Below are 13,738 nucleotides of genomic sequence, written 5' to 3'. Positions count from 1 at the left end.
CCGGTCAGGGAAGGCGCTATGCCGTTTGCTCTTAGTATGGTGACCTTTGCAATCATTTTTTATCTATTAGCGCACGCACGCAACGCTACGTGGCCTAGCAACGTTGACGTCCTTCTCTGTACAGTGAGTTACAACAATCAGTGGGTTTGTTGTTGTACTCACCTGTCTGAACGTCATTCTGTGAGCTGCGAAGTCCTCCACAATCTGCTCTAGGTTCAACTTTTCTGCTCGTTCATTCTCAAAGCATTATATGAGCAGTCCAGTCAGCCTCTCTGTCCCACTGCGCTCCTCAAAGTTTTTAAACATTTTGAGCTGAATGAGCGCTGTGCAGTCACAACTGTGGCAGGGATTATTGTCAAAAACAGCAGGCAGGCCTCACACACCTCACTGACGGTAAAAGTTCCTAAGTGAACGCAGAAGTCACCTGTTGGTCACGCAACATTGTGGGTGTGTTTGATTCGGGTCACTAAGTGTGCTCGCTGGGTGGTGCATTAAACCAGTGATTGATAGATGCAACCTTTTTTTACTTTGCCGAAGTACAACAATGCTTACCTTAACCCATAATAACGTAATTCTTTGTTATATTGCATAGTTGTACTGTTCACAAACCGCTAAGCCAAGCCTGGTTGCGACTGCACCTCTCACACCCCCTGACACTCCTCCAGCGACCGTAAAAACGGCTCCCTCCCAGCTTCATGACCACCTTTATAATCCAATACAATTAAATAGAGTAGAAATACTTACTATTTAGCGAATCCTACATTGTTAGTTTTCTGTAGATACTGTCAGAGAGGTGATGATTCATCTCAGTGGTAATTTTTCAGGCTGCAGTTTGCGGCGCAGCAAGTATGTTGTTGAGCAGCTCTCATTCAGTGCTGGTGTCAACATTTCCTCTTTTCCTGTTGTTGGCGTATGTTTTCATGACATTCTCAAATCATGGAAGACACACGGTACACAGACTGTCTTTGAAACAAGCCAGGAATCATTATTACTACCTCCAAGAAGCAGTTCCATTCACAGACATAAAGTGCACATTCCCTGACCGGGAATCGAACCCGGGCCTCGGCGGTGAAAACGCCGAATCCTAGCCACTAGACAACCAGGGAGCTTGGTGGGTGTTTTGGGATGGTAAAAAGTACACCGACGTGTTCCACCAGCTTGTGCGGGAATGCCTGTTTGGATAACGCATTAAGGGGCCACCTACGTCTATTAAATGGAAGCCCTAGAAAGAGTAGTGGGAACACAAACACACATCTCTGTTAATCACAGACACATAAACAGACCTAATATGAATAGAAGGAACAGGAAGATGATGATTAAACTATTGTTAACTAACTTCTCTCACGGTTTGTATTGCATGTTCTTATGTAGAGATAAAAGATCCTACCTGCGAAGGTCTTGTAGATTACTCATGAACATGAATTGTCGAAATATGCTAAGAGGCTTTTCAGCGAGACATGCGGCTGTTAGCGATAGCAGGCCGGCGACTGAATGAGAGGTCTTCTTGGCCCTGACCCTCTCCCCAGCTCCTCCTTTCATCCCTAGATTAATGGCACAGCCAGAGACTTATACTACTGCTCTCCTCTATTGTGTCCTATTCATCCGCCCCTACCGCCCCTCTCCTCCTATCTCCCCCATCATAATTTGCTCTGGTTAGAATGCTTAGAGTGGCATCTTTTTCAATGCTTTTTTAAAATATTGTTTGAGTGTGTGTGTGTGTGTGGAATGCATACTGTACATGTCCACTGCTTATAGTAAGGTGTTTAGCTATAGTTTGGCTGGTTAACTGTGTACAGCAGATTACACAGGTTGTAAGTTGCTGTTAGTGTATTTTCTTTGATTTAAGGATAGTGAAATTATGATCCTTATTGTTTATTCCCATATGTTACAAATGTTGATACTTCAAAAAATTCTCTTTCAGAACACAAGGTGGCAGTAGAAGAATATAGAAAAAGAAGCATTTTAGTACATACTGTATTAACTGATAGAAGCACATCAGAAAAGAAAACCTTTGATTCCACTTTAAAAAAATTGCATGTGATTTTAGCTAATTTGTCCTTTCCTCTGTGCTGTATAAAAGAGACATTTTAAGTAGAGGTTTTTTAGTTATTTTGAATGAGCATCATGTTTTCCCAGCCGCCTATCTTTTCTGTCCTTGGCTGATTGATTATTGGGTGCATTGCTGTTTTCAGGAGGGGCGTGTTCGTGTCACCCTGCTGGCACGTAGCACAGAATACAGAAGGATATTAAACCAAGTGGAGGTGAGTCCAATACCTCCTTCCCTCTTTCTGTCTCTTACTTTCTTGCACTTGCTCTTTTTCTCTCCATCCTGTTATGCCACCTGTCCTCCTTGTCCTTTCTTCTCTATCTTTCTCTTTCCCTCTATTTGTCTTTCTCACTCTATACAACTCTCCCGCTCCCTCAGCTCCTCCTTTCCACCATTGATTTACTACCCACATCTGTTAAGTGCCTATTTAAGATCTTTTTTGCTATAAAGAGTACAAGTAAAAAAGGCTTGTGATTTATATGGCCACTGCCCATATTTGTTTGCTCTCTCATTGATCAGAGTACACGTCCCATTGTTGTTGTTACAGCTGGTAAATGCCCTCAAGACTGTGCCTTTACTGGAGGTCAATGTGGTGGACTACAAATACAAGTGAGTTATAGAGTGCTTGCTACATTACTACAGGAGCTATTCAGTGCTGCTTAGCATTGGTCAAGGATGTAACTTTTCTGTATAAGAATAAATAAAGTGTTAAGCTTTTTAAATTGTGTAATAGGGACAGTGTTTACACACTGAAGATGACTGATGTGTGACTCCCTGCCTGTCTTTCAGGGATGTTCCCTTCCTGGTGCAGTTGAGGATCACCCACAACTCTGACATCTTTATAGGGATGCACGGGGCGGGTCTCACACACCTCCTCTTCCTCCCTGACTGGGCTGTCATCTTTGAGCTGTGAGTGACACTTTTTGTCTGCCTATATGTATGTGTGTGTGTGTGTGAGAGAGAGAGAGAGAGAGCGTTAGGTTTTGCAGCATGCTGTGCCCAAAGTACCCCTCAGACACTAAGTGTACGACTGTGAAATACTCTCTAATTAACCAGGCATTCATCACACCTGGCTACCCTGGGTAGAGGAGCTGATTGGAATGTGTGTGTGTGTGTGTGTGTGTGTGTGTGTGTGTGTGTGTGTGTGTGTGTGTGTGTGTTAGCATGTGTGGGAGTGTTTTGTGTGCATTTTGGTGAGTGACACAGAGCGAGAACCACAGTGTGCATACAGCGAGAGAGAGAGAGAGAGAGAGAGAGAGAGAGAAAGATGGAGCAAGAAAGAGTGAAAGTGAGGCAGACCAAGGAGAGCAAGAGATAAAGTGTCTGCATCTGTCCCTCCCAGATATAATTGTCAGGATGAGAGCTGCTATCGAGATTTGGCTCGGCTGCGGGGCATTCGATACGTGACTTGGCAGAAAATGGACAAAGTGCTCCCACAGGACGAGGTAGGGGAAACTCCCGTACCAGCCATGAGCTCCGTGGCACCTCAGCATGAGCTTTCTCAATTCATCTCACATATACACACACTTAAACTCTCATGCACATGTTTAATTATATGCAATTATAGGCACAGCAGAACAAACGTACAGACTCCATTTCATCATCTAATTGCGAGGACACACTGACAACACAAACACACACATTTCTATGCTTTTATGTTGTGTTTGTAAGTCCTTTTAATGTATACATTTTCCTCCTTTTCTCAGGGTCACCATCCCACCCTCGGGGACCATCCGAAGTTTACCAATTACTCCTTTGATGTGGGGGAGTTCATGCACCTTGTGCTGGAAGCAGCTGATTACGTCACACACCATCCCAAATGGCAGCGTCGTACCCTTCATGAGGAACTCTAGAGTCTCAGACGTCACAGACACCTGGCTGCTGAAGAACTTGTAACATGTGCCTGCTGTTTGTTGTGATCTAAAGACCTTTTCACATTGGCAGTCATTTTTAAATCATGGTGATGCATCCACCAGTGGATATCAGTGGTCTGGTAGAGTGTTTGTCACCCCCTGTCCACTGCTTCGATAGGTCTGGATGAGTGAAAGCAGTATGGCGGACAACTCTGGGTTGAATAGCTTTCACCAGCTCTATTAGTGTCAAATCAGTTAAAAGATGAGGCGTGTGCAGCTGAAGCATCTGGAGAGCGATAAGATGTGTCCTATGTTTTTTCATTATCTCTGTTGCATCTACTTCATTCCACGCCGACAAAGTTAGCTAATGAGCAGCTGTTATGGCGTCCCTTCACATGCGACATCTTGTCACATTTGATCAGAGTCACCTTGATGCGAGCCTCTTCAGAGCTGTTGACAGTCACACCAGAGTTTCTGAGCACAGCCAGCATACACCATTCTAATGTGATGTGCAGTATTCACCTGCTGGATTCACGCATATAGTTGCAGACTTTTTTTTGCAGTTAGTTTGACATATGAATTCACGTGGTTTTAAGGTATGCTCATCACAAACACTAATAACTATAATTACTAAAATAAAAGACAGAAGGTAAGTGAGACACTCCTACTGCCAAGAGGGATTTTCTTTTATACCAGTATTAGCGTTCGTATGTGTGCTAGTACAGCAATACTTTAATAGTAAGTACTGTGAAACATACATTCAAGTATTTGTCAGTAAAATTCAATACTCCAATGTTTCATGCAACATAATGAAACTAATGTTTTCGTCAGCTAAATATCAAAATATCTGGCAGGCATTGAAATCTACCTTTTATTTTTGCATTTTTATTTATAGTTTACATGGTTTTCTTTTAAATTTGTAACATTTATTACTTAAAAAATGTACGTCTTGTTGGTTTGATGGAATATGCCATTGATACTGATGTCTATGTTCATGATTCACTGAGGGTGCTGCTGTTGTCCGTTACCTTTGCGTGCAGTCTGATGCAATGCACAAGAGTATTTTGAGCGATCAGAAGATAATTTTCGTGTTCCTTGGCCTCTCTGTGAGCTTGATGTTTTATTTATCGATGAAACCATGTTGAACTCAGTCAGACCTTACTGGTCAGGGCTTTGCTTGACATGTCGGCAATTTCATATTCAGAAGCTGTTTAATATTTTGAAATAAATAATTCTAAAAAATGCTGAAGCATGCCTTCCTGTCTGTGCTGGCCATATTAGGCATCAGAGATTTAATTCAACTTAATTTAATCAATCATCTTTTGAAGTCTGACCTTAGATGGGAAAAACTGAAGCCTCTGTCTTGCCAGTTCTTGCTGATACCAGACAGCTCTTTGCTGTGGCTTTCATTATTTTAGTGAGTTCAGGTCTAAGGAGGGAAAGGGCTCTTCGCAAAAGGACACTAGTTCAATTTTTACTGTCACCGTAATAAATCTGGATGACCTAAAAAAACTACCCAAGTTAACAGTGACGCACCATAGCCACACGGGGGCAGTATAACACCACACATGAGGCCAAATCTTCACCCTGCGCTGTGTGAGCGTCCCTGGAAGACTTGTTCCAAACAATGTAGAGAGTGAGAAACAATTTAGTCCCAAATATATCCAATGGGTCATAAGAAGGCAATGTTTGTTTAAGTGTATTTGCTCCAATATCACAAGTTTGATGTCAGCAGTCGTGCTCCTGCCCGCTCTTTGCGGATGTTGTGTCTGAATTTTCTGAGTATTGACAGACACCGGGCCTGTCTGGGATGGACACTATTTATGGCCCTGCTCGGGTTACTGCCAGTGACCTCGTAAAGAAATGAAGTATCTCTATGCTGTGTGTGTGGGGGGGGGGGCAAGATGTCTGTTCTCATTAACCTTCATGGCGGCTCCAAATCGATGACCAAGTCCTGTATTTTAGCGCAAAGCCTGCCTGCTGGAGGTGTTCAAGATGGAGCATTTGCGTGGAACAGAAGACGTCAGAGCGTGAGAAACACATCGGATCACCCAACCAGCCTTTCGACTTAAAGTAAGAAGCGTGAGGAAAACACTGTGCAAAGTCTCAAGTACAAAACCTTCTCCGCCTCGTGTGTCGTGGTCGTTGCGCGCAAACTATAACCTTAGACTTTCTTCATTGGCCGCCAGGGCGCAGCGTCTGTGCACTTGTGTAATTGGTGGTGTTGCAGGCATCCTTTCTCTCACCTATCATTACTGAACAGGCTCCACATTTACTGCCTCAGGCCGCTAGAGGTTTACCACCCAGAGTGCTCCCTGTTTGGGAGGCCTTATTTCGTCGTGCTGTAAGTAATCGCGTTTTCCTCCAAAGATGTTGCGTTACTTTCCTCTGTCGCCCTGAAAAGGGCTTTAGACGCGTCAGGACAGGAGAGCTGATTGCAAGGCTGAGGTGGAATCTGTGAGTAAAGTGATTAGATCACGTCTGAGCCGTGATTCACACTTAAGAATTTAGAATGTTTTTTAGCTGCTTTTGTCTGACTGTTAGTGTCCTTATTGAGTTTGTCTGACATTTCCACTGGAACAGCCAAATCGGCAGTAGTATTCTGAACTCTGCACCATTATTTACACAACTGCGTGTCCCAGACCAGCATATACTGGCTTTATTTATGTGATTATTGCCTAAAGCTGAATTTACAGTCATTTGTCTTTGTGTTTTATAACGTGGTGATTAGCATAACCTAATTTATCTCAAAAGACAAACATTTCTCACCACTGAACTCAGACAAATCAATCAGAATCCTCTCATTTTACCTCGCCGCCCCCCCACACACACCAGGAAAACTGTGTCTTTCAGAGGGATTAATACAGGAATATCGATTTAGGAGGAAGAAATATTGCTCAAATTATGAGCAAATATTTCCTTAATGTTTTTCTTCCCTGGGCGAGGATTATTGGGGGAATAATCCCAGAGGAGATCCTATAACCCCGCTACTTTGATACACGACACGCCAAGAGGATTTAAGCCTATACTCTTACCTTTTAAAATAATACCGCATTATATAAGGATGGTTCTGCAACCTTTAACTTGCCATCCCTGTTTAAGATTGAAATAATGAAACAGATACATACAGTGAAACATGTTAAGGAAACTGATGGCTCAGTAACAACACCTAGAATTGTAAGTATAAGGGAAGTAAATTAAATTTCACACCGTTCAACCTCACACTTTAAAAGTCCGTGTTTACGTCACATGATGTGGTTTCCTCTGATACTATCTGGCCCCTCTGAGGAAGGATAGATGAGATAAGTGCTATGGGCTATTGTATCCATTAGCTGCCTCACTTTAAGATACAAGGCCTCTTATCCCCCATTGACACGCAGGTTCAGTACTGTAGACACAACCACTTGCCGGTGCAGACAGGATATATTATGTTTTATCAACTTTCTGGTGTTCACTCACACTTCACACAGTTGAACTACTTTTGTCTGTTTTGTCTGCAGACTGGATTGGCTACTTGACAGCAAAGTAAGCGCAAAGAAAAGCACAGAGACAGGCCAGTCTGGAGCTGCGTTTATAGGCAGCGCGTCTGGCTCTGTCCGTGGTGCTGAAACTAGGATTTTTTTTTTTTACTTCACTTTAATGTTTTTATCTGAATCCTGCAACTAAAGGGCTGCATGTACCTCAGTCCCACATCAATGACTAATCTGTTCTCAGTTCAAAGTCAGATCGATTTGTAATAGATTCAAGCCTCCGTTGAAAATAACATACAGCACTTTCTCACTCAGGCACAGGTGGTAAAATGGTCATAAGGGGTTGAGGAGAGTGCCAGGCAGGGATCACTGAGATTAATGCAAAGATAAATGCCCGTGCTCCATGTTGCAGTCCTGAAATCCCTTACACTTCATGGTGCATAGCTCTTTTGTTTAAAAGTTCAAAGGCAGGCATTTTTAAACTACTCCTTCACAAAAATGACTCCACTGGCACAGGTCTCACCGTATGGCCCAGCAATGCTGGCAACAAGAAAACAAGGAAGACATCTGAATGTATCGGATACTCCTCACCTTGGGTCGTTAGCAGACATCGACCTCCTCTTAGTCTTAACGACTGCAAATACAGCGCAAAGCAATCAATCGCCATCAACACACTAGAATATTCTAGGGATGGAATAATTGATAGGCCGTCTCCTGGTGCGTAACGGAGAGGCGGCGGTGATTAAATTCTGTTTAACATCTTGGGGGGGGGGGGGTCGATTTACACCATCCGTGCGTATAGCCCAGCACGGGACCAAGTATTGATATCCAGACACCATCTGTAACATAATCGACGTGTAGAGGCGAGGTGGACTATTAGGTGATTAAGTGATGAGGAAGGGTCATCGGCGCATCCACAGTCGAGCACCTGTCAGTCCCCGCCCCCCTCAACACACACACACACACACACACACACACACACACACACACGTAAATACACACGCACAAGTTATACACAAGTAATGAAGTGGTGAAATTGAAGTGTAAGATATGACCTCCAGCCTGTGGTCATTATTAAGCAAACTCTACAAGAGACCTTGGACTCTTTATATTACCTGCCGTTGTACCTGCCGCGTTTTGAGACTGAAAATTCATTTAAACTTAACGATAACGAGTGGAAATGTTAAGTATGTCACGGTGACAAAAAATGACACCGAATGACTTGTTAAGATGAACTCTTTGCAGTCTAAGAATGGCTGTCATCTCTCCTTGGACATACTGGCACAGAATTGTCCCCCCTTCCCCTCCACCCCAACAGTCCAGGCTACTTGTAAACGACATGACATCAGTGAGGAAGAGGGGGTGTACTTGGGAGCTGGTGAACTGGGCGGGCGCTGTTGCACGTGTTCTGAATGGGGAAGACGGGCTCGCATCGCATTTCTCATGTCCAATCGATCCCTGCTCGGGAGGAGCGACGGGAGCGCAACTATCACTCCCGCATCGCTATACCATCACTCTCATCAGCATCTCTCCGGCGACTATAACGCCTCTGCGTGACAGCCGCGCGCAGGGGGATGAACTTGTGTGGAGTGTTCGCCAAAAACATCAGCCCGGTGTCTCTTTGGGGGAATTACGCACTTTTTATGACTTTCTCCTCAGTGTGGTTTTGAGATGGGACGCGGCGAGATCATGGCAGATTGGACCACATCGCTATTGCGCGAGCTCTGTTTTCTCTCTGGGCTCCGGAGGGCTGTTAATCTGGCGTAGCCCTCCTCACCTCTGCTTCAGTGTGTTTGTGCGCGGCGTCCGGGAACTGGAAAGGAGGCTCAAAAGGATTGCCCCGTTTAGTGGAAAACAAAATCAGTGGAGTTGAAGCAGAAAGTGGCAAAGCGCTCTACTATCTAATCTGGATCATTTACAATTCCCTGTGATCATGTCATCGAGTTTATAGATTTGGGTAAGGTGGTGTTTCTTATTCAAATTCAATTAGTAGGCTATAGATTTGCATTTTAATTCCCTGTGTCTTTTCATGGCGCACGGTCAATAGGCTAATGAAACGAGGATGGGGTCAGAGGGTGACTTTGGCTGTAGATAGGCAGCGGGGAGAGAATGGGTGGTGACTGGCTGACTGACTCACTAAATGACTGGCGAGCCTAAAGCAACTTTGATGTTCTTGGCTGAGAGCGCTGCGAACACATTTTGCTTAGGAACGATTTCTTAAAAGAACCGCAGGATTTACAGCGCAAACCTCCCTGATCTCCCAGTGACTCCTCTCCTTCTCGGCGCGTGATTGCCATGCGTAAAAATGGAACACATGATGAGCCGATTCGAACGGACGTCAATTCCGCTGACCGTGTGTGTAGCGCGTGCTGTCGGTGAGGGCAGGGGAGATTGAGGTGAGACTGATGCAGTGTTTCACCATCGGTCGGAGCTGCTTAGTACCTATTGAGTGATCTGCGAGGCTGATCCGCTGACCGGGCTCTTTTCACGCGCCTTCTAATCGCTTTGCATGGATCGTCATCGGCTTGGAATAGAGAGGAGAGCGCGCGGAGCTCAGACATATGGGAGAGAAATGAAGTGCCGCCGGGTTCTCCGGGCAGATTGCGCACGGAGGCAGGGAGGTGTGTTGCAGAACCTAATGGGCACACACTACTGGGCGCACAGGCACACACACACACACACACACCACGCACAGACACACTCCCCCCCTCTCTTTCTCTCTCATGCGCACACACACAAACTGAGAGGGGAAAATTGCTTGGTGCATGTTAATGGGCGCAGTAATGAGACCCAACCCCTATCGTGTTGTAATTGTTAGTCATTCTTGTCTCCACCCCTCCCTCTCCCATCCCCTCCTTCCCTCCCTCTCACTTTGCTTATATCTCTCGCTGTCCCGCTGCTCAGGTCTGCAATTTGTACTGTATTGAAAGAGTGTAATTATTTCTCCATTGTTTTTTAGCGCGCGGCACTGGCACTCCACAGAAAGTGGTGTCATTAGTGAGACAGGGCGGACAGGAGAGGAGAGAGAGGGAGAGCCTGGTGGAGAGGATCGGTCCAGGGACTTAATTCTCATTGACAGTCACATTAACACAGGAGCAGCACTCTTAATCCTGGGGAGATTACTCTCTTCAACCTGACCCCCTGTCACCCAGCGGTCCTTCACACACACAAACACACGCACACACACACACACCTGTATCAGGGAGGCACAGGTGACGTCTGGCTGTGCTGCTTTTCCTGTCCGCAGTGGATGACTTCTCCTCTGTCTTTGTCACCCTTTTCCATCTCCTCACACCCACACTCCCTCCCTCCCACTGCACTTTTCACAGATCCACACACGCGCGTGCGCACACACACACACACACAAATTCACACACTTAGCATTTACTCCTCGCTCCAGGCTCACTCTCATCTGGACCCTTCCTCTTCGCCCCCCTTCTTCCTATAGTAGCTCCCAGCGGTGGGACAGCCTGTATCCTCAGAGGGCCGTTCGGCTCTGCATGTCTCAACAGCCTCCTATCTACTTACCCCACAGAGGGCTGTTCAGGATGACTGGCTGGGATTGAGGGGGAATGGATTGTGTGCATTTATGATTGTGCATGAGGACACGGCCAAGCAGAGAGGCGACGGACGGCAGCGAGGAAGGGAGAGCAAGGGAGGCGAGAGAAATGAGCTGGAGAGACAGAAAAAATATTTGTGAGAGATGAGGCGAGGGAAAGAGATAGCGTGTGTGTGTGTGTGTGTGTGTGTGTGTGTGTGTGTGTGTGTGTGTGTGTGTGTGTGAGAAAGGGAGAAATAGAGAGCCTATATGTGAAATTACCTGTGTGTGTGTCTGTGTGTGTGTGTGTGTGTGTGTGTGTGTGTGTGTGTGTGTGTCTGTGTGTAAGCAATAGGAAGAACTCTGCACAATGGAATCTTGTGAATCTGTGTGCTTGTTCATGTATGAGGGAGAGAAAACACTGTGAGATGATGATGATGATGATGACGATGATGATGATGATGTGTGTGTGTGCGTGAGAGTGTGAGTGTGTGTGTGTGTGTGTGTGTGTGTGTGTGTGTGTGTGAAAGGCGTTTTTGATGATATGCTAGATGAATAACCAGGGATCAGGCATGTAGGACTGGTGAGGTGACAGCAGCACGACAGATTGGAGATCACCTCCACACACACACACACACACACACACACACACATACACACACACTGGCATTAACAGATTGACTGTGATGAATGGATACTTACCGACTGAGAGGAGGAGGAGGAAAGGAGAAAAGAGAGTAGAAGAGGCATTCTTTCATGTCATGGGCAGAGAGATGGAGAAAGGCCTCTCATTTGTAAATGACAGTGTCCTGGATAGCTTTTCATCTCGGGCAGTTTCTGGGTGTATTGAGTCAGAGACCATGAATAGGCGTCATGCAGAAGCAGTGGATGATAATGCCTTCACTCACCCTCATGAAATCAGGTTCAGAGAAAATACACCCAGGGGGTCTCTTCTCAAACAGGAGATCCACAACTCTAATGGAGGAAAGAGAGATATTAGATCAATGAGTGTGAGCATGGCGTGTATCTGTTTCTTGTCTCAACCACAAAACCACAGTTGGACAGAGATCACAACTCATGGTAAAAAGAAGGGTAAAGTTCAGATGTTGCTGACAGGCCAGATGTGATGCATAATGTAGGTGGCTCACACTAGATCCACTGAGTTTAGGCCTCCATGAATATAATGGGGGCTCAATTACTACAAGGAATGATTTAAAAAAAAAAAAATCCCACTGGATTAAAGAAAACCGCTGTCCACTTCCCTTCTGTAGCTAACAGTCTGCCTCAAGAATCCACAAACCATTCATTTAGTCAATACACTCCAGTTTGATCTCAATTTGAATAATTGTTTTAGTGCTTACAGTCCTAATTTAGCACTGTTTTAAAAGGAGCAACATCACACATTAAAATTAGAGCTAGACCGATGAATAGGCCAGGCCGATATATCGGCTGCTATTAGCTTATTGCAGCTACGTTGGTATCGGTGTAAATGTCGGCTGATAATTAACAACCTGCAGTACAGAAATGCTAAACTAGGTTTTAGGTAATTCACAAACAGTGTCACCATTACATAGTTTGTACATCAGAGCACTAACAAGTGTATTTTTCAACTGTAAAATGTCCCGCTTAATGTATCTTGTTCACAATTCTTTAAAAAGAAAAAATCAAATCGATCTGTATCACGATTGATCGTTTACGTTATGTGATTATGTTAACAAACATTACTGTTGGCTGACATATCGTTATCAGATTCTCCTAAACTCCTAAATACTGATATTGGCCTAGAAAATCAAGTATCGGTTGGGCTATAATTAAAATCCCTTTGTAATTTATAATTTCCCCGTTGATTGAGTAGTTTGTACTCTCATTCCTCTTTTTGAGAAAAATAAAGGTACTTTTTCTTTAATTCTTTATGTATCAATGGATGTACTTAAATTCTGTTTGCCTGCCTTTTTGGTTAATATTATGCCATAGTAGTATAGTATTTATCTATCTGAAGACATTTTACATAAAATCATTGCCATCCCTTTTTCATTATCACCACCAACACAGCACAGACAGGAATCATGCACCACACAGTGGAGTAACTATATGTAAGGTCATAGTTCACCCATATCACTGTACATATCAATAAAAATTAACTAAAAACACAGTTTATCCGATCCTTAAAGCGTTCTAAAGTGTAAAGTCCTGTAAGCAAAGGTGTGGAAGATAATTCTACTCTCACAGAGCAATCATTTTGTAAGAGTAGGAACCAACTGGTCCAAACAGTGGAGGTCTCATGTTGGAGCTCCGCAGCTGTGTGTGTTCCTTGTCTTCCATTCTCCTCGCTGTCAGTCGGTCAATCAGTGACAGCAAGGCCTCGGTCTCCTGTGTGGCGCCATCACACCATCCAGACTCTCTCTAATTCCATCTAACAGGTCCTGCTTTGATTGACAGCTCACACTGCCACATGGCCTTCCCCTGTCCAGCCCAGAGAAGACAGTGAAAGGCACAGCAGCCACGTTCAAATGCACTGCTCTCATAGCTTAGTAGTTGGCAGATTGCAGGTTAGTGGATTATTGTTCTTTATGTGCCAAGTGCTTTTAAAGAGTCAGTCATGTAGCGTTGTAGGATTATTTTTTAAACATCTGTTTGGAATTTTGGAGTAATTCATTTATGTTTATTTTTAGTCATTTTCAATTGGGAGGGAGTTTTGAGGACGTCGTAACCCTTTCGTGAAAACGGAAAGTAACACGACTTTACAAGCCTCAAGGTGATTTCTCCACAGCTCCAACTCACTTTGACCATGACAAATCTCCCGAAGTGATAGTAATGATTGTAATTGAAC

The 13,738-nt window shown here is 44.5% G+C and overlaps 2 protein-coding genes and 1 non-coding gene across 6 annotated transcripts in view; 2 read left to right on the top strand and 1 right to left on the bottom strand.

The window, feature by feature from the left end:
- eogt (EGF domain-specific O-linked N-acetylglucosamine (GlcNAc) transferase) overlaps window positions 1–5,149 on the top strand; it is a 17,982-nt gene extending 12,833 nt beyond the window's left edge. For both annotated transcript variants that reach the window (XM_044168166.1, XM_044168176.1), the window contains exons 12-16: window positions 2,193–2,261; window positions 2,595–2,656; window positions 2,837–2,956; window positions 3,390–3,492; window positions 3,754–5,149. In XM_044168166.1, the coding sequence (XP_044024101.1) occupies window positions 2,193–2,261; window positions 2,595–2,656; window positions 2,837–2,956; window positions 3,390–3,492; window positions 3,754–3,900 (501 nt within the window). In that variant the 3' untranslated portion in view covers window positions 3,901–5,149. The remainder of the gene's footprint in view (window positions 1–2,192; window positions 2,262–2,594; window positions 2,657–2,836; window positions 2,957–3,389; window positions 3,493–3,753) is intronic.
- On the bottom strand, window positions 1,035–1,106 carry trnae-uuc. Its single transcript has one exon. It is a non-coding gene; the product is annotated as a tRNA-Glu (tRNA).
- An 804-nt stretch (window positions 5,150–5,953) lies between the features above and the next one.
- tafa4b (TAFA chemokine like family member 4b) overlaps window positions 5,954–13,738 on the top strand; it is a 41,552-nt gene continuing 33,767 nt past the window's right edge. Inside the window, exon 1 of one of the 3 annotated variants that reach the window (XM_044174126.1) lies at window positions 5,954–5,973. The gene's annotated coding sequence lies outside the window, so the exon portion shown is untranslated. Of the gene's footprint in view, window positions 5,974–8,788; window positions 9,328–9,799; window positions 9,992–13,738 lie in introns of those variants that run through there. The other 2 variants (XM_044174118.1, XM_044174136.1) reach the window with 2 other exon arrangements.

Source organism: Siniperca chuatsi, linkage group LG2 (assembly GCF_020085105.1).
Source record: "Siniperca chuatsi isolate FFG_IHB_CAS linkage group LG2, ASM2008510v1, whole genome shotgun sequence".
In the NCBI taxonomy this organism is placed as follows: Eukaryota; Metazoa; Chordata; class Actinopteri; order Centrarchiformes; family Sinipercidae; genus Siniperca; species Siniperca chuatsi.
This window is presented reverse-complemented; position numbering and strand designations above follow the sequence as displayed.